The sequence below is a fragment of the Melopsittacus undulatus genome, chromosome 9 (genome assembly GCF_012275295.1).
Source record: "Melopsittacus undulatus isolate bMelUnd1 chromosome 9, bMelUnd1.mat.Z, whole genome shotgun sequence".
Taxonomy (NCBI): Eukaryota; Metazoa; Chordata; class Aves; order Psittaciformes; family Psittaculidae; genus Melopsittacus; species Melopsittacus undulatus.
Window position 1 is genome coordinate 25,019,261 of NC_047535.1, and position 27,591 is coordinate 25,046,851.

General features: G+C 40.3%; 1 protein-coding gene across 4 annotated transcripts; it reads left to right on the forward strand.

Moving 5' to 3' along the window:
- The first annotated feature begins 535 nt into the window (after positions 1 to 535).
- TAMM41 (TAM41 mitochondrial translocator assembly and maintenance homolog) lies at positions 536 to 27,237 on the forward strand. Of its 4 annotated transcripts, none has more exons than XM_031049229.2 (9): positions 536 to 732; positions 2,010 to 2,189; positions 5,137 to 5,229; positions 10,044 to 10,194; positions 12,313 to 12,458; positions 14,650 to 14,815; positions 16,891 to 16,953; positions 24,920 to 25,017; positions 26,964 to 27,237. In XM_031049229.2, the coding sequence occupies exons 1-8, from the start codon at positions 595 to 597 to the stop codon at positions 24,994 to 24,996; spliced, it is 1,014 nt and encodes a 337-aa protein (XP_030905089.1). In that variant the 5' UTR covers positions 536 to 594; the 3' UTR covers positions 24,997 to 25,017; positions 26,964 to 27,237. The 4 variants fall into 4 exon arrangements, with proteins under 4 accessions (XP_030905089.1, XP_030905087.1, XP_030905088.1 ...); XM_031049227.1 differs by lacking the exon at positions 26,964 to 27,237 and adding an exon at positions 25,447 to 26,179 and having other exon boundaries at positions 537 to 732; positions 24,920 to 25,028; XM_031049228.1 differs by lacking the exon at positions 26,964 to 27,237 and adding an exon at positions 25,447 to 26,179 and having other exon boundaries at positions 537 to 732.
- The last annotated feature ends 354 nt before the right edge of the window (positions 27,238 to 27,591 follow it).

Genomic DNA, 27,591 nt, shown 5'->3' on the forward strand with positions numbered 1-27,591 from the left:
TTAGGCAGAAGCTCTTCCCTGTGAGGGTGCTGAGGCGCTGGCACAGGGTGCCCAGAGAAGCTGTGGCTGCCCCATCCCTGGCAGTGTTCAAGGCCAGGTTGGACACAGGGGCTTGGAGCAAGCTGCTCCAGTGGAAGGTGTCCCTGCCTGTGGCAGGGGTTGGAGCTGGATAAGCTTTACGGGCCCTTCCAGTCCAAGCCAATCTGGGATTCCATGGTTCTATGAAACATGATTTCGCTCAGCCTACCGGGCCCTCCCGGGTCGGGCAGGACAGCGCAGCCTCCGCCGGAACTCTACCTGAGACGCACCGGAGATCACCCCCTGACACCCCACCGGGCCTGACCGGCGGCAACGCACTGCCCCGCGGCTCGGGGCGGCTCGGGAAGGCCGCACAAATCCCTCCCGCCCCCCGCCCCCGGCAGCGCTCCCCCTGCGCTGGAGGAAGCTCCCGCGCCGGCCGGCAGGGGGCGCTGTGTGCCGGCGGCGCAACCACTCTCTCGCGGGTGCTGCCGCTCTTCCCCGCGCCGCCACCGTCTCAGCCGGTAGGCGGGGAGCGGCGGCGCGGCGGGAAGGCGAGGCGGACCGGGCCGCGCTATGGCGCTGCCGGCGCTGTCGAGCTCGGGGGTGAAGTTCCGGCAGGTTCTGGCGCACTTCCCCCAGGAGCTCAGCCTGGCCTTCGCGTACGGGTCCGGGGTGTTCCGGCAGGCGGGGGACTCGGCCGGGCCCGGCGAGGTGAGCGCGGCGCCTTCACCCGGGCCGGCCCCATGGCCCTCCCCAAGTCCCGGGCGTGAGGCGGGGGCAGGCGGGAGGGCCCCCACCGTTCCGTGACCGGCGGGAGGGGCGTCGCAGTGCGGCACTGGGAGCCGGCTCCGGCCCTGAAGTGGCGGTGGGACCTCAGGCCCCTCACCGGGGGCAGGAGAACCGGTCCGCCCTGTTGTGTGTGTGGATCGGGGCCCTCCAGCCCTGTATCTGTCAGCGGGGGCCACCTCACTGCGGGTTCGAGCAAGTTACAGCTTGTCTTGGCTGCTGGGCACCGCGTGCTGATCACAAGCGAAACACGCTGCCACTGTTAAGGGGCATTCTTGGCGCTGCCTCAGCATTTGGGGTCGGGTTGCTTGGAAATTGTGATTTGATTTTATTTTCTTATGTGACCTTTTAAAAATCGTTAATCAGCAGCATTGTTCATTATAGCTGCCTCTTAAGCAACTCCCCGCAGATGTGGTTTTAAATGCGCCTGATTTTCCTTTCTGAAAAGAGGAAAACGGATAATAAGAATATCAGGGCTCTAACAGCATCTCATCCTCCCACGAAAGAATGTGTTGGGGTAAGGTAACAAACAGACTGCCTTTTTAGTAGTATTAACTGATGAGCTGAGGTGCTGCCTGGCATCAGCAGACCACAGAGAGAGACAGGACGCACAGACATGAAGCAGTGTCGCTAAGTATTACTGTTTTGCAGGCATACGTCGTCAACTTCCACCTGCTCTGTCTGTAGGAGTTTGTGTGGACTGACTCCTTCAGAATAGCAGTGCATGTCTTGTACCTTACAAGAGTTTGGAGCTTGGATTGTTTCATCGACAAAGGAAATGAATGTATCTGAAGTGCAGTTTTTTGCTCAGATGCCTTTACCCACCCACACCTCCCTGTTCACAGCCTTGTATGTTAGCAAAAGTCCTGTTTGTTGGCAGCCTAACCTGTTACGCTGAGCTGGGAACTGGGATGATGCAGATCTGTCACCTGCTCCCTTGTTTTGAAGGGTTGAAGGTTGGTCACTTGACCAGAACAGGAAACTTTTGGGTCATCACTGCTAGGCTGGTTAGAAAACATGTGACTTCATCAGAACTTTAACTTGGATATGACATTAATGCTTGTGGTTTGGATTTATTACATTTTTACACAGGTGAAAAATAATTAGCTGGAAGTTCGATACTATGCATACCTTAAATCAATATGGTTAATACTGGTTGCTTCCTGACACATAAACCCGAGCACTTCTCTCCTTATCCACAGAACAACATGCTGGACTTCGTGTTTGCTGTTGATGATGCTGTGACATGGCATATGATGAACTTAACAAAGAACAGGAGTCATTATTCCTTCCTAAAAGTTTTGGGGCCAAAACAGATAAACAGTGTCCAGAACTATGGAGCAGGGATTTACTACAATACGTTAGTGCCATGTAATGGTAGGGTAAGTACAAGTAGTTCGAGTAAGTGAAGTCAAATGTTTCTATGTGAAGTATTGAAATGATGAGCTTAAAGTAGATTGCTGTGCAGAAAGTGAATCTTGGGGATTGTAACTGATCCTTAACTTGTATCTACAATATTTATGTCTCAAAACCTTCACAAACAGCATATTAATTAAAAGGCAAACAGAGCAGCTGCTCTTGCACTTAAAAATGTGAGCAGTGTTTGTATTTCCAAACTAAAGCACTACAGAAAATAGATTTATATTCCTTATTACTTGCTGTTTTGCAGCTTTGGTGATTGTAAAGTGTATTGTGGGGAAACGGGGCCTTAATATTAGCAGTCGGGCATGTAATAATTGCCAAGTGGATTCTTACTGTTTGACATAAAATGAAAGTATTTATCATAGCAAATTGAAATTTACATCTGTGTTTCATGGCTCAGATCCTGACCTGTGTAGCTTGGGTATGATTAATAATTCTAGGTAAGTAGTACTTGTCCAGGAAGTCCTACTCTTGCATCTGTGTGTAGGCTGTGTTTGGCAAGGAGGAGTGCAGATAGGAGTCAGAGGAGGGATACGCTGCATCTGTCAGTCTTGGTGTTGATTCTGAGTAACTTTTGCCTGTGGTAACAAACTGTACATAGGGAAAACCAGTTCTTTTAAGACAGATGGGAAATTAAAAGAAATGAAAGACATTTGTGGAAAAATGGCATGTGAGCAAAATATGCCTAATTGACATTTCTCAGGACTTGCATGGTTGCACTAATGTTGGATATATGTCAGAATTCTTCCTAGAAAGTTGGAGAGTTAGATGAAATAGTCTTTTACATACTTGCTATTTTGGTTAAAGGCATGTGTATGAGACACGAATTTGGGGTTTAAACCTTATTCATTTTGTGTAAAAAGGGATTTTAGTTTTAAGAACCAGTGATCTTTGCTACGAAATTCTGTCCTTGGCTCTTTATGCCCTTAATCATAGAATCATAGAATAGTTAGGGTTGAAAAGGACCTTAGATCATTCAGTTCCAACCCCCCTGCCATGGGCAGGGACACCTCACACTAAACCATATCACCCAAGGCTTCATCCAACCTGGCCTTGAACACTGCCAGGGATGGAGCATTCACTACCTCCCTGGGCAACCCATTCCAGTACCTCAGCACCCTAACAGTAAAGAATTTCTTCCTTATATCAAGTCTAAACCTCTGCTGTTTAAGTTTCAACCCATTACCCCTTGTCCTGTCACTACAGTTCCTAATGAATAGTCCCTCCCCAGCATCCCTATAGGCCCCCTTCAGATACTGGAAGCTGCTAAGAGGTCTCCACGCAGCCTTCTCTTCTCCAGGCTGAACAGCCCCAACTTTCTCAGCCTGTCTTCATATGGGAGGTGCTCCAGTCTTCGTGGCCCTCCTCTGGACTTGTTCCAACAGTTCCATGTCCTTTTTATGTTGAGAACACCAGAACTGAACACAAAACTCCAAGTGAGGTCTCACGAGAGCAGAGTAGAGGGGCAGGATCACCTCCTTCGACCTGCTGGTCACCCTCCTCTTGATGCAGCCCAGGATACAGTTGGCTTTCTGGGCTGTGAGTGCACACTGCTGGCTCATGTTCATTTTCTCATTGACTAACACCCTCAAGTCCTTCTCCACAGGACTACCATGAATTTCCTTTTTGCCCAACCTGTAGCTGTGTCTGGGATTGCTCCGACCCAGGTGTAGGACCTTGCGCTTGGCATGGTTAAACTTCATGAGGTTGGCATCAGCCCACCTCACAAGTGTGTCAAGGTCCCTCTGGATGGCATTCCTTCCCTCCAGCATATCAACAGAACCACACAGCTTGGTGTCATCGGCAAACTTGCTCAGGGTGCACTCAATCCCACTGTCCGTGTCAGCAACAAAGGTATTAAACAAGACTGGTCCCAACACCGATCCCTGAGGGACACCACTCATTACTGGTCTCCAGCCGGACATTGAACCGTTGACCACAACTCTTTGAGTGCAACCATCCAGCCAGTTCTTTATCCACCAAGTGCTCCAGCTATCAAATTGATGACACTCCAATTTAGAGACAAGGATGTCATGTGGGACAGTGTTGAACGCTTTGCACAAGTCCAGGTAGATGACGTCAACTGCTCCACCCCTGTCCATCATTTTTGTAGCCCCATCATAGGCCACCAAACATGGTAATAACTTGTCATATCACTATCTATGAGCTTCTTTTATCCAGAAATTTTGGAGCTGGCTACCTTGGTGTAGTGATAATATTTGGAAACACAAATTGGTAACAAACTGTTGAAAGTTCATCTTTTTCCATTTACATAAAATAAGCTACAAAATCACAATTCTTTTTCTAACATCAAAGAGCAAAAGAGAGAACTCCCTGCTACACACTGCACACCCCATCACCCCTCCCCAATAACAGTACACAGAAATGTGTAGGGGTTTTGCTTATTTAAGATTGCTGACAAACTTATTTCTTGAGAGCTTTCAATATCATAAAGGATACTGTGGATTATTCCAACTATCATATCATTTGACTGGTAGAAAACTGTTTGTAACCTTTCCAAAATCTTTTCATAAACAGTTATATCTTAGTGATCAGATCTGTTCCATTTTAATGTCTGTCTAGACTAGGTTTCTTTGGGATTTGAAGTGTTAGGCTCTAGTGATTGATTCTAAAGTGACTTTACTGTAACTTTGATTTTAGAAAGGATCTGAGTTTTGTGCATTCCACTTGGTTTTTTTTCCCCCCATAAGTTTGCATGTAAATAGCACTTTCTTAACTCCTGTGTTCATAAAACCATAAATATGATTTCATGTGGTGCATCCATTTTTTTATTGGAGGTGTGTGTTCCTTAGAATTAATGATAGTTCCAGTGAGTCAGTATCATGTAGTGAAAATGGTGCAGGTGTATGGTTTTCTCAAAAGCCTATATTTTCCTTTTTTTTCCAGGTGATAAAATATGGTGTAATTAGCACTGATACCCTGATTGATGATTTACTCCACTGGAAAACCCTCTACGTGGCTGGACGCCTACAGAAGCCGGTAAATATCCGTCTGTTCAGTTATCTGCCTTGAAGTGCAGGAAATCACAGGGCTGCAAAATTATCAGTTGTAGTTTTAACTTTAACTGTTAAGGATCTGTGCATCAGAACTGAACAAATAACCTGCCCTGATTTAGGAGTCAAGGCCTAGAGGGACAATCTCTCAGAAAGGAAGTGAAATGTTATCCTTAATGATATTCTGTGTGCAGTGGAAAAAAACCCAACCCAAAGGTAATCAGTTTTCTGTCTGTAGTAAATCTCGAATAACTGGACTATGTTAACTCAAAGTCCCTTTAATGTTTAATGTCATATTTACCTTATATAACAAATTATAGGAGTCACCAAAATTTAACCTAAGTAATGGAAATCTTTAAAGATTAAAGCTGCTTTGCTGTTCAGTTACTGTCTAGTTAACTGTGTGAAAGGGTCTATAACTGATTGAACTATGTGTTAATAAACATGTTAGTTTTTCTCCTTCATGTTTGTGAGGCCTCTGCTTTTCATGGGAGCCTGACTCATTGTGCTTTCAGTAGATGGCAGCAGTGCTAAGCCCTTCGTCAGAGAAGGGGGGAAGGAGAACTCCATTCAACCCTTATAACAAGTTAATTAATGCTTTTAACTTAATATTTGAGGTGAAAGTTTGAATAGATTGTCTCAGCACTACTGGCTCTACTACTGTGTCTCTGGAGACCTATTACAGCATGATACAAGTTAGAACAGCTGTTATCTTTATAAAGCATGAAACTTAATACATTGAGAAAAATAACTGAAGGAAGAATTCTGAATTTCACATTAACAGTGAGTAGTGACTATTTTCAGTGTAATTGCATTTTTCTGCTGCCTTGCTTTATTTTAGGCTTTTAAATCTTCTTCATACATACAAATTGTGCTTTGTATCTTTTGATTAAGTTCAGTGGGAGTATGTACTTGCATGAGAAGGTGGAATTCGGTATTCTGTTTGGTAGCTAACAAGACAGCAGAGATATATTTGTGCATATTTAATAGATAAAAGAAGAAATTGGTCCAAATTATTTTTCTAATGCTCAGGGGAGTTTGCATTCAATAAAGACTACAGGACTTACAGACGTGGTCTGAAAGATTACTTTGTGAATGTTTAAACTGCCTCTTCCTGTGGAAGCTATAAAATCACTACCTGGGATTTTGAATGTTACACCATATTGGCCAAAAATGATGAAATAATTTGTTTTGCTCTGTGGTATGGATGTCAAATGTCTTCTGGTTTTGGCTTTGCAACTGATTTGATGTTTGATATATATAAGTGATAGTGATAGAAAGCTTACTTTACCTCCTTAAAAATATACAATAAGCCTCTTTTAGAGGGATCACAGGGTTAGGTTTGTTTTCTGACACACTATAATCTCTGACATACCATTTACCGTTTGTGCCAGTTCTAGGCACAGTTGACTGAAGCCAGATTGATATTGTTTAACAGTTTGTTTGGGAATTTTCTCCTCACTCTCATATACTGGAGGAAGAGCTCAGTGCCTTTCTGGTGTTCCATTACAAAGCTGTCACTCTGAGTGAAAGCTATCCAAGATATTCTAGTACATGAACTAAAACATTTGCTCTGGATTGAAAATCTTGATTTAATTTTCACTGAAGGTTTTGTTTCTGTTATAAACTGGTTGCCTCGACCAAGTAATCTTTCCAGAATGTTTGGCAGAATAGATGGAGTTTGGAATTGCCACTTGGAAATGCTGACTTTTCTTCCCAGGCTTCTTTGTTTGTGTTAGAAGTTTATTGGCTTTTCATCCTGTATGAAATTTCTAATGCTGATTAGCTAAATTCTCATTTAACTCTACTGAAAAACTGAATAAACTTAGGCTGTAATTTCATCATAACTGACAGGTTTCCTTGGCGGGGAAGCTGCCATACCTAAAAAGCAAAATAAATAAGCACAAGTGACATATAATTCCTTTTCAGAGGAAGAAGATTTTAAAAGCTTATGAAGTATTAGTGAATCTTTTGTTCAACACAGAGTGTAACAATGGCTTTAGTATAAGCAGCTGTATTTACTGTTGTTCTGGAGCAACTGTGAAGAGAAGGAAGTGTTTAATACATTGAAGTGAGGTGAGAAAGAGAGTATGAATGGTGTATAGAAATATCTTGTATTCTTTTAGAGAGGTTGTGGGAGGTTTATTTTTTTTCTATCCTAGAATTCCCATGGAGGAGTGGCAGAGCAGTTTTGTTTACAGAATTTTTCCATTGTCCGAAACTGTAAAAACATCTTTTGAAAGAGAATGGAAAAATCCTGTTGTGATATTTAGCAGTGTGAATGTGGCTAACTGGCAAACTGCCATAGTACTTTTAGCATCTTTTTTTCTATAATGATATTGGGTTTGTGTATTTTGTTTGTCTGCAAGTATCTTTGCACATGTCTGCAGTCTCTTGTCTATGAATTTTGGGGCAGTGAAGGTAGAACATTTCCATCTTTAAACTGCTGGTTTACTTCACTAAGGCAAGTGCCGCGGCCAGGTGGAGGGGAGAAAACACCGATACGATGTAGGTTCACAAAATGCTCCGTTTATTGATTACAAGGCTGCTCTTAATATACTATCTTACACGCGATCACACATTACTTGATTGGCTGCTTCACTTTGCCCACGAGGGGTACACGCTCCACTTTACCTCTCCTGATTGGTTTCACACCTTCGCTTCAGCTTAGCGTTACATCATGCTTCTGGCATCTTGTTATTGCGTTCCTGTTTTGCTGATCTTGACACTTCTTCTTTTAGCCTGGGGTCAGAGGTTCACTTTCTCACAGCTTGCTGTAAGCCTGTTAAAGCGCCCATGCTCGACCCCCAACAGGCAAGTCTGCAGGCTTCTATGAGGAGGAATAGCATCTTTGCTGAGTTTCACCTTTGGAAAAACCTGTAACTGTGGTGTTTTAAAAATAGTCTGTACCTTGCTGTTATTTCTAGGGCTAGCCTAAGGCATAAGTAGTATATGGGCCTACTTGGGGTGCCACAGGCTTCTCTCGTCTTTCCTTAGAGTTTTCTTGTAGCAGCAAGTTAGGAAAGTACACGTAAGTGAATTAGATGATGAGATTTTAACTATTAGTTTGTTCTCTTGACCAATGTGTCTTGTTTGTTGGGACTTACTTGAGCAAGTCTGCATGCATTCAGTAAACTCCTTCCATGGTTTTCAAGGAAATAAGATTTACTCAGGGCAGATGAATTTATCCTATTTTAACGTGTTTGATCATTGTCTTAATTCTGATGCTAAAAACCACAAAATAACTCGCAGGAGAGGTTAGGAAGAGTTCTGAAATGTTTGCTTACACAGTGATCTGTGTTTTTAAAGTGAAAAACAAAGAACGGAAAACATCCTTCAGAAATCCATCTGGGACCAATTCTAGACTCTCATACAGATTTGATGTTAGGCAAACCCTTGCAGAACGATTGGAACAAGCAGCCTGTATGCTGTTGCATTCACCATCACATTAAAATGAGATATTGTTCTAGTTTTATCCCTCTTAAAACACTTCACCATAATTTGAAAGTATGTTCTGAATACTGTATTGGCCAGCCATGACATTGCTTTGTCAATGCCCTTTCTGCCAGAGGAGTTTTATGTAGCCAGTATGTCTGATTCTCATGCTTTCTTCACTGAATCTGGGTTAGTTGGTTTTTTTTTGTTGTGTGGTTGGGTTTTTTGTTTTAATTTTTTTGTTCGTTAACAAAGCGTATACATTCATAAAGGAAAATACTTACTTGAAAGGATACCTTAGCTGTTTCAGGTTATATGTGAGGGCAAAGCTTCAAGTAATAGTGCAACTAGCTTGTGTATGAATGGACCTTCGGGGAGGAAAAGCCATTGGATATGTTTGTTAACAACAGCCAGTGGGTTTGCATTTTAAGATATTCTAGAGTAAACAAATGTTAAGCTGCTCTTTATAAGCAAGACAGTATTGCTCAACCAGAACATTGAAAGAGACAGGAACTCACAACAAGGAGGTATTCTTTGGGAGAGCTGTTTCAGAAAGAGCACAATTAGCCATCTTGTAAACCAGGCTGACTTCATCTGTCTAATGTTGTATAATAATGTGTTTCTATATTCAGTTCTTACTGAAGACCTGTTTTTTATTTAGGTATATTTCCATATCCCAGGTGACTGGATTCTGTAGTTGGTCTTGGAACAGTTTGTATGTTTCCTGAATACAAACTTTTCTTTGTGGCACCTAAACACTCAACTGCGGTGATCTTTGTGTGTCTGTGAAGTTTCCATTGAGTTTCACATTCTGCTCATGCTAAGTGCAAAATAAAGAAATAAAGCTCTGCTGCTTTTGGGAGAACAACTAATGTCTGCGAAACTACTTAAAGCATGCAATAGAACAGTCCTCTGCTAGAAAAAAGAACAGAATACAGATGAATGAGAAAACTTCCCTCTTTTTCTGCTATTCTGTTCTCTTTCATTGTGATAGTGGTCTTTTCTGTATTGCATAATCACATAGAAATTATTTCTGTTAATACATTCGTGTTTACTGTTTTGATTAATCTTAAATTTATGACTATGAAGAGGTGAATAGCTCTTTAGAGATTTGTTAGTGGCTGTTGCTTATAGCAGCCCTTTGTAAAAACAGCCTTTTGGAGCAGGCTGCTGAACTGTTAAGGTGTTCATCTCTCTCCCGCTGTGTAAACACAAGGGGACACTATTATTTATTGTACCAAAATAACAGGATCTAATCTTAAATAAATTCCTGACTTATTTTCATGATGGATTGAATAACGTTTCTAGGCCCATCTTCAGTAGCACTTCCCTGAAGTCTTGCTTCCAATGGCTCTGCTTTTTCAGGTGAAAATCCTGACACAGAATGAGAATAGCAAGCTACAAGCTGCTCTTGTGAGCAATCTGAAGAGTGCAGTCACAGCAGCCTTTCTCATGTTACCAGAAAGCTTCTCAGAAGAAGACCTCTATATGCAGATTGCAGGACTCTCCTATACTGGTTAGTATATGGTGTCTGATGTCACTGAAGAGAAAAGCTGTAGTTGGAGCTGTCGTAACGCAGTAGGAATTTTAATACATAGTAAGTCATCTGCACTCTTGCTTTGGGCCTACACTCTTGCATGCTTCAACAACTGTATTTTAATGTGGTGTTTCATAACAGCTTGGTAAGACTAATGTGCTGATTCATAGAACAAAGGTATAGGTGCATAAGCAAAACCTTATACCTGCTTGATTTGTGAACAGCTAAGTATGGGTGATGGAAAAGGGTGGGAAATATTTTTTTTAATGTTTCAAAACCTTGGAAAAAATGTCTTTCCACTCTCAGTGTAACGTTGATTCATCTTATAGTCTGACCCATACTTTGTTATCTCTTACTTCCTGAATGTGCTGTGTTTAAGGTTCTTCAGTAAACTTAAACAGGGGAAGTACAGGTTTGATATGAGGACGAAGTTCTTTACTGTGAGAGTGGTGAGGCACTGGAATATGTTGCCCAAGGAAGTTGTGAATGCTCCATCCCTGGCAGTGTTCAAGGCCAGGTTGAACAGAGCTTTGGGTGACATGGTCTAGTGTGAGGTGTCCTTGTCTATGATTTTAATGTCCTTTGCAATCCAAAGCATTCTGGCATTCTGTGATCCAGATTATGATCCTTCAATATACATTTAACACTCACTTCCTCATTTGTATTTGTTCACTTTTTTTTGTAAGAGAATTCTCTCATTTTGTTATGAGATCAGTATGAATTTCTAAGGGAAAAAAAGTAAGAAATTACTCCAAGCGACTCTTCAATACAACACTTGATTGTGCTGACAGTGGGCTGGCTAAAGGTTGCTAACTGGGGATGTTTGGAACAGGGCTGCATACCTGCCTGCCTGAAACCTGTCCAGGAATGTCATTAGGTTCTTGGTGAGCACTGCTGACCAAGATACACTTTTTTTATATATCCTACCAAAACCATGGGAGATCAGTTACCATGCTGTAAGCTGAAATTTGCTCTGCTGTGTGAAAAGAGTTAAAGCAATAATTCCCAGTTGGGAATGTTCAAGAAAAAGACTGTTGATAACATGGGTTTTTTTTGCTGCCATTTTGGTTGTCTTTCAGAGGCTGTACTAGTAGGCAAAACTGATTTTATTGGTTACTTTAATCTGTCTCCTTGGAAACTGCTGAAGAGAGTTGTTCATCTTTAGTTTGGAAAATGTTTATCCTTTTATTTTTGTATGTGTTTTGAGAGCAGTGAATCAGTACTGCTTCTATGGGAAGTGTTTGTTTTGTGGCTTGGCATAAATTGAAATAAACTCACTGATGTAGCAAGTTGCCACCTTACAACAACATTTATCTCCTGCATGTGGGAAGTGGGAAAATGAATTGATTCAGGATTTTGTTTGTTCATATGTGCTGCACGGAGCCTCTAGCTCCTGGTTGGTAACCCTGGAAGCTACCAGGGTAGCACCCAATGGAGATAGATGAATGCTCTATCACAGACTGTCTTTTAACTTACTCTCTTTGAAGCTTTTCAGTCATTAATCATAAAAGAAAGTGTAAAGGTCAGTAACTGTTGTTAAAAGGAGTTGCTTTTTGAAACTAATAACCAAATAGTAGGATGAAAAGTTGATGAGTAAAAGATGATACTGTGATCTTTCCATGACACTGTTAGCTGTAGTTCAGGTACTGCCCTTGAAGTGCAGAGGCAATGCAAATTACCTTCTTTCAATATTGGAAAATAGAAGGTTATTTGTTTCCAGATACGAAGACTTGGGGCTGGTCAATTTGTATATTAATCTGTTGAAACTGCTGCATGGTTCAAGTACAATTACTACTTCTTTCAAGGCTGAACGTGACAGGTTTTTCTTTTGTTGACCAAGGGGTAATGTGGACACATGGGTTGATGATGGTACAGCATACAAGAGGGAACATAACAATTTTGAGTCTTATTTTCTCTGTTTGAAGGTATTTGAATAGTATTTTTTGGCTGTTAGAAGGTGAACCTTGTAGGGGTTTATATAGGTAGAATTGGAGAATAAAGTTTTAGCCTACAGCTTTTTACTGTGTTTGTTTCTCTTATATTCTTTTTGTTTCCAGTTTTTCCTAATGAATTAACTGTTTCTCTTTTCTTGACTAGGTGATTTCAGAATGATAGTAGGAGAAGACAGATCGAAAGTGCAGAACATAGTGGAACCTAATGTTCCCCATTTTCAGAAGCTGTACAGTAACATACTACAGGACTGCCCTCAAGTGGTATACAAGCACCACCTGGGAAGGCTAGAGGCAAGTGTTCTTCAAAACATTCTTAAAACAAGCAAGTGAAGTGCTTTATCACATCGACAGAAGGCAGGAATTCTATTGTACACTAAGGAGAGTAGTTGTAGTCACTGTACTTGCTGTTTGTTATGTTTCTGTTTAGTTAATTCTGCAACCAGGAGACTTGCCTTAAATACCAGTCTCTGCATATGTAGTAACTACTGTTCATTTTGTTTGAGTATGGGCATAGAACTAGAGCCCTAGCAAGGGAATGAGAGAAGATCATTTTAAAATGTGTGCTCTAGTGACTACCATATGAAAACACCAGTCTAGGAAGTGCTGAATAAACATATGGGTTGTGTTAAAAAGATCAGGCTGTAACTTAGAGGTGTAACTTAGAGCTGCAAACAATAACTGCATCTGACAAAAAAACCCTACAGCACTAGCTGTGAAGATCAGTTGACTAAACCCAGATGAAATTCTGGCATTATCTTTACGTACCCCTACTAAACCATTTTTTCCATAGTTTTTGGGAAACAGGTATCCAAAATTACCAGTATCCTGAATTCCACCTTTCTGGCATAATGTGTGTGATTGCAGTTAGGGGAGAGATTCAGGGGTTCAGTAGCAGTTTTTCCTCTTGCAGTATTCATGTCCATGTGTGGATATTCAAGTGTGATACGCATTTCAACATGAAGTTGCAGGTAACATGGGTTGTCTCATGGACATGGTATCTCTTTATCCTCAAGTTACCTTGGTCATTATCTTCCAGATGTCTCCTTTTAGGATGTGTCTTTGTTAGAAACTGAAGTTCAGATAGAAGCAAGCTTGAGTACAGTAAACAATTTTACTGCAGTGCTTTGGAGTACAGCATAGGCGAATCTATTATACTGCAGCTGTCTCCATGTTTTCTTATCAATGTGCTTTTGAACAGTTCAGTGGAAGAAGTATTTAAATGACTTTTGAAAAGAGTCAGTACTGCTTTGTCGAAGGAAATGGCTAGGTAGATTAGTACTCCCTGTTGTGTTACCTTTAAACAAATCCTGGTAGCATACTACTGGTAAGTTGTTGAATAATAAATCTGGCCATAATTCCATAGTAGTCATCGAAGCTGTTGATTAAATGCCATCATTTTACTGCTGATTTTAAGCAAAGTGCTTTAATATGTTATTCCTCGCACCTTGGTTTATTGTTGGCAGTTATCCCCCAGTCTGAGTAGGATAACTGCTATCAGGAGTGCTGTTTAATACAGAACAGAAACCTCTTCTCCAAGTACACATTCTCAGAGTTACAGAGAAAATTCTTTCTTAAAAGATTCCTCAGAAACAATTGAAGGCAGACACTAGCTCTTACAGTTCTGGTTCAGGCATGGATTCCTCCCACATAATGTTAAGAGCCTGCTCATTGTCGGCTCCCTCTGTAGTCAGTGGGTGATTCATCTGGATATCATTTTCTCATTGACTAAAGGGAGTGTATAGGACAGCTAAACTCCTGTCTGATGTCTCCATGAACTGTCTAAAACATGTGTGGGAGGAACTGAGCTCTTCATGTTTTCCTTCAGTTTTGGAGAGAGCTACTCCATTGTGCATTTTTCAGTATTTGTGCTTACCTTGTGTATAAACGTGTACAGGCTTGCATGCTGGTATCCTTGTGTTCAAAACAGGGTCAGTGTATTTCTGACTTAGATTGGAAAATGTGGAATGAATGTTTTCTTCCCATTATAAAAACCAGATGTGGTTTGAGTTTAAAGCAGAGAAAATGTTTTTCAAACTAAACTTGAAGTGTGTGTGTGCAGTTTGATTATATTCAGGCAGAAGAAGCTGAGCTAAGTGGTCTTTTGGGAGCTTTGTTTTTCTCATTGTAGTGTACTTATATTTCCAAGGGAAATTGGATAGAGCAGAAATGATACATTTTCAATGAAAAGTTGTTTGCAGAGGCAGCAAGATCATATGTGTACATTAGTCTTCCCTGGATGAAAATGAACATCTTTGCAGTGAGTTAACTTTTCAGGTTCAGAACTGGGATACTGCATTTCCCAGTGCTTTGGAAGTTTTCATTAGCATTGTCAGTAACCCCTAGAAGTGAAATGGATCATTTTCTTTGAGATATTTATCAGAGGTCAGAGATAGTCAAAAGACTTTTCTGACTTCTTTGAGAAAGTGAATTTGCTTTATTAACACTGGATGTTTTTGCTGTCTAATTTTTTCTTCATGTTCAGATAGATAAAAGTCCAGAAGGTCAATTTGCACAATTGATGTCTTTGCCAAGGACTCTGCAACAAAAGATAACTTCTCTGGTAGACCCTCCTGGAAAAAACAGAGATGTGGAAGAAATTCTATTGCAAGTTGCCCATGACCCTGACTGTGGATTTGTGGTGCATCAAGGTAGGTCTAGATCAATGCCTGTAATCTCCTTTAAGACATGACAGATTTACAGATCTATTGTATATTTTCTGCTGCAATAGTAGCAAATAGCATTCCTGCTGATACAGAAAGGTATGTTTTGATTTAGTCCTGAAAGAAGTAGTCTTTGGGAATTAGTGTGGCCTCCTTAAACCACGGCAACAATCCAACTCTGTTTGGGATGTTCACATCTTTAGGATTTTATTGGCTAGCATAACTTCATAACTAAGCTATATGTATATCCTACCAGTCATATGTTGCAATACTATGTTAATTTTCTGGCTTGCTGACATTCCCCTTCCCAGTCACCATAGTTAGCTCAGATATGTAGGCTCTAGCAGAGACCTTAAGCTTTGAAGAGAAAGATTGAGGTGTTTCTCATCATCACAGTCTCTCTGAGGCAAGATTATGCTGTACAAGCAAGTTAAAGCTAAAGCTGCCAACATCAGTGTTTTCTTATACTGAAGAAAAAAAATGGAAACATTCAGTACCTGAAGAGTCCTTTACATCCTTAAGGATTTTGACACATCTTAGTTCCAGGTGGACAATTTTGCAGGCTCCTTGGGCACAGGAAAAATTCTCTGGATGCTGGAGAACCACTTGACACTACAACTCCTGAGGGAGCTCCTGAGTGTTGCAGTGCTCCACTGACAGTATAAGATGAATTAGAATCATAGAATAGTTAGGATTGGAAAGGACCTCAAGATCATCTAGTTCCAACCCCCCTGCCATGGGCTGGGACACCTCACACTAAACCATATCACCCAAGCACCTTGATATCAAGGTGTCCCCCTTCTCTCATGTTAGTCTGTGGCAGCTTCTGTGCTGCTATGGCTGGACTGCAGCAGTAATGTGATAATAGCTGAACCTGGGAGCAGGAGTTGCAGTGTTGTGAGCTGCAGATAGTTTTAGAGCTCTGAGTTGTCCATCCTGGGAGACCTCTCCTTGCAGCTATGTTTTGGTGGGGTATTGCGGGCATGGCTGTGACTGTATCCATGCAGTTTATATTCCTAAGAGAAAAAATCAAGCTCCCTCTTTGACTTTTATATCCAAAAGATTTTCCTAATTCAAGAATCTAGAGAAAAGACAGGACAAGCCATTTGGTAATCCTGCAAAGCAAAGTTGATACTCAAAGTGAATTGCATTGTCCCTAGGTATTTTACTAGCTCAACATGATTTGTTTCCTTCCCTTCCCTACCCCCCAAATTATTTTTGGTGGAATATTGTGTTCCTTTTGTTAATAGATTTCCTGAAGTTTTAGTCTTCATTATGGTAGTAGATTTGAAGGAATTAATATTTGAAATTATAGTCTACATTCTGGTTAATGCAGAATAACTTTCAGTTTGGAAGGCTAACTCCCTCCCTGCATTTTACATTTCTAAGTCTGTAGTAATGTACAGTTTTTGTCACAGTTTTGTTCTGCACATGGCAGTCTGCTTTACAAATGTGTTCGAATAGATAAAACCTAATGCTTTTCAAAAGAATTTTGATGTTTTATATACTATTCCATTAATGCTTAAGAACTGCTGAACAATGAGAACTGAATATGCCACAGTGCAAAGGGCTAAACCAGCCTTATCTCTAAAGCTGATAACTGAAACCAGCCAGACAAACACTGCACAATACAGGCATCTCTACTTGATCAGAGAAGTGCAAAATGCCAATTTCACACTGAAGTAAACTATGAGTAGAATTGGTTCTGCTCTAGAATGTCAATATACCAGCAGCTAGATGAAACAATTCTGGATGCCTTGTGACTAATCATTTTGGTAGAGAAATAGCGGGAACACTAAATAGATTAATTTGATTAATTTCTACAGGTTATCTGGTTTAATGTTGATTTAGGGCTTTTTCTGTATGTTATACTTAAAAAAGCTTAAAGAATATTTTCGATTAGTATGACAAAGCAGAATAGTTTAAGTGTATGTTTTCCTTTCAGGCTGGATTTATTGTATAAGTGAAAAAATGTTTAAGCTTTATTTGCGTATGTTGGAAGATAAAAAAATCCCCACAAAACTCTGAAGATGGGTAACATCTGTGTGCTTTTCTGTCTGCAGGCATTGCAAGAATTGTGAGATCTTCCAGCGTAGTGCAGAGTGCTAAAACCATACTAACAGCTGGTAAGAACAAGTGTGATTTCCATCAACATAGGCCTTCTGATTTCACAGAGTAAAAATCATAAGGCCCAAGACTGTCTGGCTGCAAGAGTTTAGAGAATGAACTTTTTTTGGGTGTCTGATTGAAAGCCCCTGGAAAATAAAGGTAATGTTTAAAGCAGAAGCTTTATATAACCATAGAGAAATTGTAAAATGCCAAAAGGAATTGGAGTCTATATGACCCTTAAACAAAACCTTCTAATGACCCTGAAGTAGCAAAAAAAACCAACTTCTGACTTCAGTTTCATTTTATATGTGGGCCAGATTTGACTGATGTGCACAACTTCTGCTGTGTTTGTATTAACAAATGGAAACAAAATACTTCATAATTCACTCTGGCTTTCTATGTGGGAGTGGATCCCTAAATGATCAGTGCATGGTATCAGTGTTTTATGTAGTCTATAAGATTATTTCAACATAAAATAAAGGAGGGAATGAGTTTTGAGGGAGAGAACTTTGATAGGATCTGATGTTTTTGTCAGGCTTGGAAGACGGGTCTGTATTTGAAGACCTCAGGTACCAGAGGTGTTTGAATACTATACTTGGTGAGCATTGGATATTACTGTAACTCTCATACCTCACAATTAATCACTTCAGAAAAAAGACTTGGATATTATAAAGTCAATGAGAGAGAAGGTTAGAAGGGAAAGAAGACTTGCTTGTGTAGAAACTAGGAAATGGGAAACGAGGGATGCTTTTCAGCTATGCAGGTCTTCTGAACTAAATGGAAGTTACTGCCAGTTGCATAGCTGGAGCTTCATTATTTTTTCTGAGTTCTGGAATATATCTAATTTTAAGGGGACCTGATTTTTACATTTTAAGAAGCTGAAAGCACTGCAGCTTAATTTGAAAGAAAGACTTGAGACCTAAGCCTTCATTCTCTTAAAACTCTGGTCAGGAGCTAGTCTGAATCCCTGTAAAGTGAAAACTCCTTGCATGAAGCTACTCAAATAATTTTCTGAACTCATTCATACCTATTCCTAATTCTCCCACAAAAGCAATTAGATACAAATGATGCCATTACTGGTTTTAAAAGCAGCTGCACAGTTTCCTACTGAACAGTCCTTAAACCAGACTTCTACAGCTGCTGTTCCCTTCCCATTTAGTATTAAAGTTGGTTGCTCCATGTTATACTTCCTACCTCCTTGTAAAGAAACACAAATTGTAGTTTTCAGGACTGTTAGTGGTCTGCTGAGTAAAATAAGCAGGAACAATTGTACTTTTTATATGATCCTGTTAATAGTCTAGTTCTGGATTAAAACTTTCTTTGGTAGCTGGAGGAGACTAAAGACTTAACGCCACCTGAGAAAACAATTGTTTGTTTTATATGAGTTAGGCATATTGCAGGTATTAGTTTCTAATTGTAAGTTTTCCAGCCAAATAGCTGACATTTTTCTTCTAGGATTTGTTGTCAAAGTTACCAGCTAGTGGTCAAGACTTCTTGTATCATAACATGCCTCTTGTAGAAATGCCAGCTTGTAACCTATCTATTTATAAGTCCATAGTGAGTAGATTTTGTAGAGTGAAATAACTGGAGGGGAGGTCAAAGACAAAGATATCGTAGAACCCCAGCCTGGTTTATGTTGGAAGGGACCTTAAAGCTCATCTAGCTCCAACCCCTGCCACAGGCAGGGACACCTTCCACTGGAGCAGCTTGCTCCAAGCCCCTGTGTCCAGCCTGGCCTTGAACACTGCCAGGGATGGGGCAGCCACAGCTTCTCTGGACATCCTGTGCCAGCACCTCAGCAGCCTCACAGGGAAGGATAATTATCTTGTTGAATTTGGTGCTTGTGGAAGTCAGGAGTCTGACTGACCCATATAGCAGAGCAGGTTGTGTGTAACTGCAAGAGTATGAATAAAAACACATAAGCTTTGTCAGATTCTTTATGCTTCCCTCTGTCTGTTCCCATAAACGGAAAATCACCTCTGAGAATTGTTAGCTGCTTTTGTGTGTCACAGAGTAAATCACATCCTGTATCATTACTAGGACTTTGGGGGGTTCAAATGCATCTTTTAGTGGGACTTGTAATTTTCACCATGTTTTCTGCTTTGTGCATCTGAAGGCAGGTATTTCTGAAATGCCTTTTCTTGCCTTGAAAGTCTTAAGTGCTTTTTGATTCACATGTAGTGGTGCTTTTTTTTTTCCCCTTTAAAACAAACTCTAGTTGTCCTCTAACCAGCCAGCTACACAGAGTAACACAGTCAAAACCCATGTCTTTTCTACTAGTTCATTTTTTGCAGTTTGATGCTGGTAGAGCAAAGTGTGATCTTTTGCCTCAACTACGAGCCAAATTTGAGCAAGGATGCCTGGGAGAGATGTTCTCTTACTTTTAGCATAGTTTAGCTTTGTTTATTTTAACTGTGTTTATGCACTTCTGCAAGTATCTGGCCAAAACCATTAGCAGCAGAATTCAGGTTTGATCTTTTGGGGTTACTCACAGATGATGTGCTAAGGGAAATGAGTTAGATTTTGAAGAGGACCATTTCTGCCATTTCCTAAGCTCTGGATGTCGTTCAATGAACGCAGAGCTTGCCTGTAGGGATCACCTTCCTGAGCCACCCTGCCTGGAGAAAGGGAGTCCTGCAGCTTCATATGGATCAGGAGTGTCTGTGACATGTGCATTGCACACAGGGTGAGCGTTGCCTCCCCTGCTGGTGCAGGAAGAACCCTGCTTCCCGACAAGCCTGTGTTTAGGCCTCTCTAGAGCTGCCCCAGCTTTACCTGCTGGAGGTGGATGGAAGCACAGGAGTAGGGCTTTTGTAATCAAAATCCCTACATTGTAGTGCACATCAATGAAGAAATGAAATTTAACTGACCAGGCACATGACCTCAGGGTTTCTCAGGTGTATGTTGGTGTGATCATCCCTGGGATGGAGAAGGGATGGGTTTCCATGGGGTTAGGGCTTGGTAGAAGCTTTTGGCATGTTGTTTGTGGGTTTTTTTTAATGTTTCTCTCCAAACATTTCTGATTGAGTTTATGTTAATTCTCACTGTATCTTCTGGTGATTTCTCCCAGTCTCTATTTCCTAATGTGAAACTTGGTCACTAGAGGGCAGGCATTAATGCTGAGCACCTCCCTTTGCCATTTCCTGAGGCTCTGATGAGTTCCTATTCATACAGATACACATGTACACAGACAACGTGCTTCCTATACTGAAAATATTTGATTGACTCATGCAAGGAATGTGTTTTGTAGGAAAGTGTTGAATTTTAAATATAATTCCTAAGGATGCTGCATTCCTTTCTTCAGTCTTTAACCAACTCTTGTTTAATGTTTCATTCCCCTAAGACTTATTTTCACACTTTCTAATAAAGACTTTAGGAAGAGTATTATGGCTCTGTCCTTCTGTGCTGCTGTAAAGAATAGTTGCTAAAAAAACAGAATTATGAAAGATATTAATGAAATCAGTGGCTCCACAAAATAAGCTCTATTTTTTCTTGCTGTTCCTAAGAGCTGTACAAATACTTTTGTCCTGTGTCTGCTTTCAAAAGAATTCGTTCTTACTGCATGGCCATCATTCTTTTTAAAATGTAATGGGGGACACAAAATGATTTCCTTGGCTGATTATTTTATCAGCAACATGAACTAGAAGTGCCATGCCTATCTCTGGTTGTAGTATGATAGCCCAAGGTACAACCTGTTAGTAAATGAAATGTTAAATGGGCAATACTCATTGCTGGGACGGCATGCTGTGTATTATTAACATCAGTGGCAAGGAGCACAAGCAAAATAAAGAATTTCAACCCATTTAGGAGAACTTTTTTTGTCTCTCTCTGCCAGTGTGGTTTCAGAGTTGAGCTCAAGCTCTGTGTTTTTGTTTGTTGTTAAACGCCCTATTTAGTTTTTGAAAATGTGCCTATGCTTCTCTTCAAGTCTGCGGTGGGATTGCCGCTCTGTTTCCCATTAGGGATGGCACCATCACTTGATTTATTTTCCCACATAGCCGGAGTCTGCACTGTCTTTGGGAACTAACTCTGTAGTTCTTATATTTAGCTCCTCTGAAGGAGACCTTGAACTTCTTTAGCTTAGATTCCTTCTTTGTATCTTCCTAGAGGAGTGCTGCAGCCTTGAAAATTACTTATAAATAAGATACTATGCATTAAAGCATCAGTTGAAGCAATTGTTCGGGATGCTGTTAAGTTAGAACAACTGCTTGTAGCTGCTCTGAATAACACTTGTTTACTTAGAATTGGGATGTTATATCCTGTGTCTTTAAGGAATTTTTTTGACCTATAAGGAGGAGTTTTACATACCAAATATTCTGTAGATTTGTGATAGCTGCTGTCTTCATCACCTGCCAGAGCAGATACTGCATACACCACTGCACTGTAAATGTGTAAGAGGTTTGCATGTGCATGAAACACTAACAGCATATAACCGTGCCTCTACATGGCAGTTCTTCAGCAGTATATGCATCAGTTTTTCTTTTCAAAAGGAAATGGAGAATATCACAGCCAGGCATATCTATTGGGAAACTGTGGGGGACTTATAGCCAAATTAATGTCTTACAACACTGACACTTCCAAAAAACTGAACATGGATCATTAAGTAAAACCAGATACAACTGCTGTTTACTCTGAAATGCTGTGGTCTTGATTCCATGCGCATTAGGTCTTTGTTCTGTAGCATATAGTGGAAAAATCTAAAGGGGGGGGGTGGAACCACCAAGTCATAGATTCATAGCTGAAGTAGAAAGACATTTTCATGTGGTCCAACTGCTTCAGATGCTGAGACTGCGCCATAATTGCAACCATTAACTTTTACTACAGATGTGACTCATCACCCTGAGGGCTGCTTTAAGAAACCAGCTGTATGTACAAACCTGTATTTTGCTTTGTAGCCTGTGTGCTAGGGCAGAAATGTAAGCATTTATTACATAAGGCTCTGGTGGGTGGAGTTGAGGCGAGTGCTCCCTGCAGGGGGAAAATATGGATGAGAAAAACCTCTTTATGTGGAGCTGCTGCAAGAGGCAGGGTAGGTTGGCAAGCTGACAGAACAAGCTGACTTGCAGGCTGCAGTGCCAGCACAGTTAATTAGTCCTGCAGGGCTGTATCAGCTGTCTCACTGTTGATTTGCCACATGCTATACTGCGCTTCCAGAAGTACACTGGCTTCATTGGAACAGCAGAACATTGGTTCTGGCAGAGCAACTCCAGCATGTGAGGGGCTGTATCCTGCAAGGATACCTAGGAGACTGGATGGTAATTTCCAAAGCTGTACACTTAGTTTTAACTTTGGAGATTGGAACCACTCTCTCATTTATGTGCTCTGCCTTAGCTCAGTCTGGCCTTATTCTGCAACTGGAATTCCTGCACTGTGTGCAGTTTTAATGCAGATATGTGAGGTGCTTTAAAATTTACATGCTTATTTACTTGTTAGTTGAGATGCTTTAAAGAGAAGTCCATTGTGAGTTCATTAGTGTGCTTACTTCTAGCAAAAACCTATTAAATATAGGAAAGTTTGAGCTTACATATGGGATGCACATGTTGAAAAGTATACGTACGGATGATTCCTTACAAAAAGTACAGTTGAGTTTGTTTAAATTGCAATTAGAGACATAAGTGCAAAAATGATTATGTACAGCATATTTGTTATGATAGGCTTTTTGCTATCCATCATGTTCCTTCAGAAATGGAGCATGCACTTCTCCTTATTGCTGCATACTCATTTGATTTCTTGTGACTCTAGACTGCTGATGCATCTTTGACTTAAAATATTTAGTGTTAAATTGATTACTTTCTAAGGTCTTTTCAAAATCAAATATTATCATACCCTTTCCCCTGTCCAGTGCAGCAGATGGCTAAACTTGGGTCAGAAGATCTTCCCTTGTGTTCTGTGGCGTCAGACTGTGATATTTGGCTAAATCGCTTTTCTGCACTTTTAGCAAGTTTTGTCAGGAAAACCGTGTTCTATTAAATATAAGAAAGATTGCAGTAGGTGTAACAAAGCATACTTCTTAGTCTGTGCATGTGTCTAAATGAAAGTTGTTTGTGCAGCGTTAAAAACTTGCCTTTTCAGTTTTGTGTTTGTAAGGGTGTGATTAGACTGTTGTAATCTGGAAAGTCACTGGTTTTTTGTTCTGGGGTGATTTTTTTAATCAGAAAAATCTGGGAGGAGAAAAACTAAGTAGCTGCACTGGTTTGGATGTCTGAGCCCTGTTGAAATGCCAAGACTAACAGCATTTGAAGTTTCCAAATACTAAATGACTAAATCCAGCAAAAGGCTCCATCTTTTTTTACTCTCTGTCCTTAAGAGAAGGCTCATCTCTGGTAGAACTTCAGACAAGGTTTAAGGGTAAACTGTAAAAAATAGTGTAGGAATTGTCCTCAGTCCCTTTCTATCTACAACTTGTAAAAGCTTGGGGGCAATGACTGCTGCAAAGGCCTTCTGTAGCTTTACTGAAACTGTGAAATGCCTTCCTTTGTTGTAAGCCTAGGGTAACAGTGTGGTATTCACCAGAGCTCCCTACTTGTGAGCTACTGCAGGGTGGTGCTAGAGCATGACAGCTATTCTGGCTTCACATGAGGTTTATTGTAAACAAGTGACAGGCAGATTAGTTCGAAGCAGAAGTGGTCCAGACAACATCCATGTGGCAGGGTAATCACACTGGTATCCATGGTATATTTCTGATACTGGCATTGTTGCCAAATTACAGTTGTTCGTCATCATCTTGTTATTTTTGGCTCTTTCAGTTCACCTGTGTATATGCCTTATTAATCTGGTTTTCCATACCCATCATAGTTTCAGTATAATCTAATTTTACCTAGGGACACAGATGTCATTTTGTTACACAAGTCAGGCAGTTTTATTCTCTCGCAGATGTGCTGCTATTCTCAGTTACAAAATGGTAGCTGCCATTAGTTAGGATGAGGCAATAACAAAATCTTCAAGGAGGTTATAATGTACTTCACAACTCATTGAAACAACTTGATTTCCACCTCAACAGTCAGCAGCACATATCCTATGAAAAAACTCCTTTTTTTTTTAACTCACAAGCCTTTGCATAGCAATGCTCTGTGTTGGTACAGTTAATCAAGATGAGCATCAGCGTGATGCTTATGAACTCTGCGTAGAAATACTCTACAAGAAGGCAATCAAGTGCCCGATGTATAGCATCAATCAAGGCTAACTAAAATCTGGTTACCAGAAGTTGTCAAATTAGGATTTGGAAGTATAAAGCTTGTTGTGTACCATTCATGAGGAGTTTTCTTGTGTTGCTTGAGAAGACTCTTCTTTTGTCTTGGTTCACCCTTCTCTCTCCTTCCCCTTTATCCCTTCAGTTGCATTTTGGCAGCACAGCTTTAGCATAGCTGTGGTTCTTGATTAGGCCTCATCTATCTACAGAACCTGGTGGTGGGCTTCTGTCTTAAGAGCCAAAATGCTTCAACGACTAGGTGGTTCTCACAGACATGGCCAGCTCATTAACCTGCACACCTAACAGTCTGGATTTCTCTGGATAGTCCTGCTTGGGTCCTGCAGTGCAATATAGTCTGTCAGGTTGCTAGTGTCCGTTACCAGGCGACAACCTATCTAGCAGTAGGTCAGAAAGGACTTGAAAAGCATCACATACTGGTTTGGGAGAGAGAGGTGGTTTAAAACCATGCCTATATTTAGCATGTAAGAGTTTTATCATCACTCTCTACATTTGCTATACCTTAGTCATTGTCTATACAACATGCTTGTATGCACCATCGTCAGGCCTTCAGAATGAAGCCACACTACTTTGCATGCCTTAATACTAGGAAAACTATTTTTCTGTGTCATTATTCAGTGTTATGAATGTGACAAGAAGCTTATTTGCATGTCTGCCTGATGGATTAGGCTGTCATTTTTCTAGGAAATAATTAATGTAGTAAGAAACTTATTTTTGGCAATCTTATTGCAGTCTTATTACAATCTTACATCTCTTTTTTGTGTTCTGTTTTTTAGGGGTAAAGAAATCTGTAACTTACAGTATGAAGAAATTATATAAAATGACAAAGGGATGGTTAAGGAAGGCATCTTGAATCTTGACATACTGTGTATGGGTAAATAAATGGTACTTTTTCACTAAATACTTTGCAGATGTTGCTTTGCCTATTTGAGAAGGTGAAGGTGTATTTAAGAAGTCTGTTCGAATAATTTACATGCTCAATTTTACTACTGAAAGAGGACTTTTGTTAGTGGGGGAAGGTTCCATGGTGATAGGGCAAAGGAATTATACTCTGTAAATACTGTGATGAATTTGTCTGTACACTATAGCTTGGATTTTCAGAAATCAGATTGTACTTACGAATTAAAACCCAAAATCCTTTTCTATGCATTGCTAGCTTTATTTTCCAAGGTACCCTCAGGCTCTTTCAAATTATTCACTGTCCCAGGTTTAGTTCTGCCAGGGATGTGTGGAGCTGGAGTCCATTGAGTTGTAAGTAGATATGAAACTGTCCTCTTAAAACACATTATTTCTTTATGTACAGGTTCACCGTTAGGATTCTTCTGAGGATGTTTACTGGGTGCTTCTGCAGGGTGGACTTCAGGAAAAGTCAGGGTTTTCTTAAATGTGTGACATGCTGAATCTAAAAACCTTTGGCTGTGACTTTCACTGTGAGAAAGTGTTTGAAATGAGAGGCTTGTCACATATCAGATCTTTTCATTAAAATTGCATGTTCCTTTCATGAGACTGAGAGGACAACTGCCCAATTCATGGCTAAGCATTGCCAGAAGTGTCCTCATTAGACGGAAAGTGATATTCTCATTGACCTTCGGAAGCTACTTAAGTGGATTAATGAATTGTGTGTTGTTTGGCAGAAGATTCTGAGTCCTTTAAAGTTTATGAACAAAAGTACCTATTATTTAATTGATTCCTTATTCTTGTTTTTCAGAAAATACTGTCCACAAAGATAACATTTGTTCTCCCTTGCTTAATTCAATTAGCTAAACTAAAGGAAATTGGACTTATACATAACACAGTACATTAAACATGCCGTTAAAGAATGGACATTTCTGGCAGTATTGATGTGCTGACACAATAAATCTGGAGCATCTGTTGTAAATAGAATATTTTTTGCACTGAGTTTTGTGGGCTTGTGGATTTTGGATGTTTTTCTTAATAAAATAAATGGAGAGAACATTTTACTTGTGAGAGTGTCAATGATAAAAATAATTGAAAGGTAAAAAATGGAAATAAAATGTACCATTCCTGATCAGCAACTTTTTATTTGTGGTGTATTCTGTGATCCATAGGGCCATCTCTCAAGCTACATTTGTTTGAGTGATCTCACTTTCAAAAGAAAATATTGGGATAAAATTGGCTGCTAATGATTTCCAGGGAGCAGTTCAAAGCCTAAATTTAAGCAAGAAGACAGCAAATATATTATCGTGTGTAACATGACTCAGGCTTCCTGTAATCACAGGGGACCTGTTAAATATCATTTCTTAAACATTTGAGTTTCAAGTGGCAGAATCTGAATCCAGAGTCAGGAAATGTGTCCCTCTTATTCTCATTTTTTTACTTTCTTGGAAAATACTGCTCAGTAATAACTTTCTAGGGTCACAGGCAGATTCCTAATATGTTGCATTTTCTGTTGATGGTAGATCTAGAATTTGTAAGGTAAATCCCCTCAAATGCCTCTTTTCTGATAATAGGAGGCTGATTATCCTTATTATGGTGGCATATTCTGCACAAGAAGTGCCTTCAGCTAGAGAACATTTGTATGTACAGCACTAACATTCTCTGTCAGTAAAGAGGCCAAAATCCCAAACTTGAAATGTTTCTATTATAAGAAATGGAGCTAGTGAATTGAAGCCACTGCCTAAATTAAATTAACCTTGGGTTTTGGCTGGATAGTCTAGAAGTCTCTTGCACAAAAATATACCCTATCCACCTTAAAATTAACTACATATGTAATGAAGACTTGAAATAGCATATGATTTTTTACATTTCAGCATAACCTCTAGTAAAAAGAAATCTGAAATGAGATGTTGACTTACTTAGGTGTGCTTGGTGGAAAACTCATAACAACAGAGAATACTGATCCCAGTGGTAGAAACAGACCCCAGCAGATACAAATGAGCAGCACAAGGAAAGATTCAGGATGGAGTCATGACCTTCTGAATGAAATAGTTCCCAGGTAAGAAGTGCAGTGCTGGCAGAACTGCCTGGTTGAGTCATCTGATGAGGTAACAGCTTGTATTTTCTTTCCCAAGTGAAGTACACTGTAGGGGAAACTGCATATGGGCAGGAGCATGGACAAGAGACTGATTGTTTTTACACCAGTAATTTGGTGTTAGTAAAGTCTTAATGGGGTCCACTATTATTTGGAACTGTGAGAGTCTTCGGGATACAAGAAAACTTGGAAAGTGAAATTGAGAGCACATCATGTCCCATCTCCTTGTAGGAAACAAGACCATTTCAGAAATAACCCTCTGCATGAACAGTCAGCAGAATGATTTATTTATTGTTAATGTAGCTGAATTTTATGTGTTCTGGGCTTTCTTTTGTACTTGTGTTTATTTTCTTTTAAGGCTTTGTGGGAAACGGTCTAAGTGGGCCTTAACTCCATCTAACGGAGGGGATGCTCACTGCTGGTGAGGATTCATCCACAACAGATTCAGTGAGATCA

Excerpts from the sequence above, each read along its gene's own strand:
- TAMM41 (XM_031049229.2), top strand. The coding sequence starts at position 595 with ATGGCGCTGCCGGCGCTGTCGAGCTCGGGGGTGAAGTTCCGGCAGGTT. Across the intron at positions 733-2,009 it reads ACTCGGCCGGGCCCGGCGAG|AACAACATGCTGGACTTCGT; the intron begins GTGAGCGCGGCG and ends CCTTATCCACAG. Across the intron at positions 16,954-24,919 it reads TAAAACCATACTAACAGCTG|GGGTAAAGAAATCTGTAACT; the intron begins GTAAGAACAAGT and ends TCTGTTTTTTAG.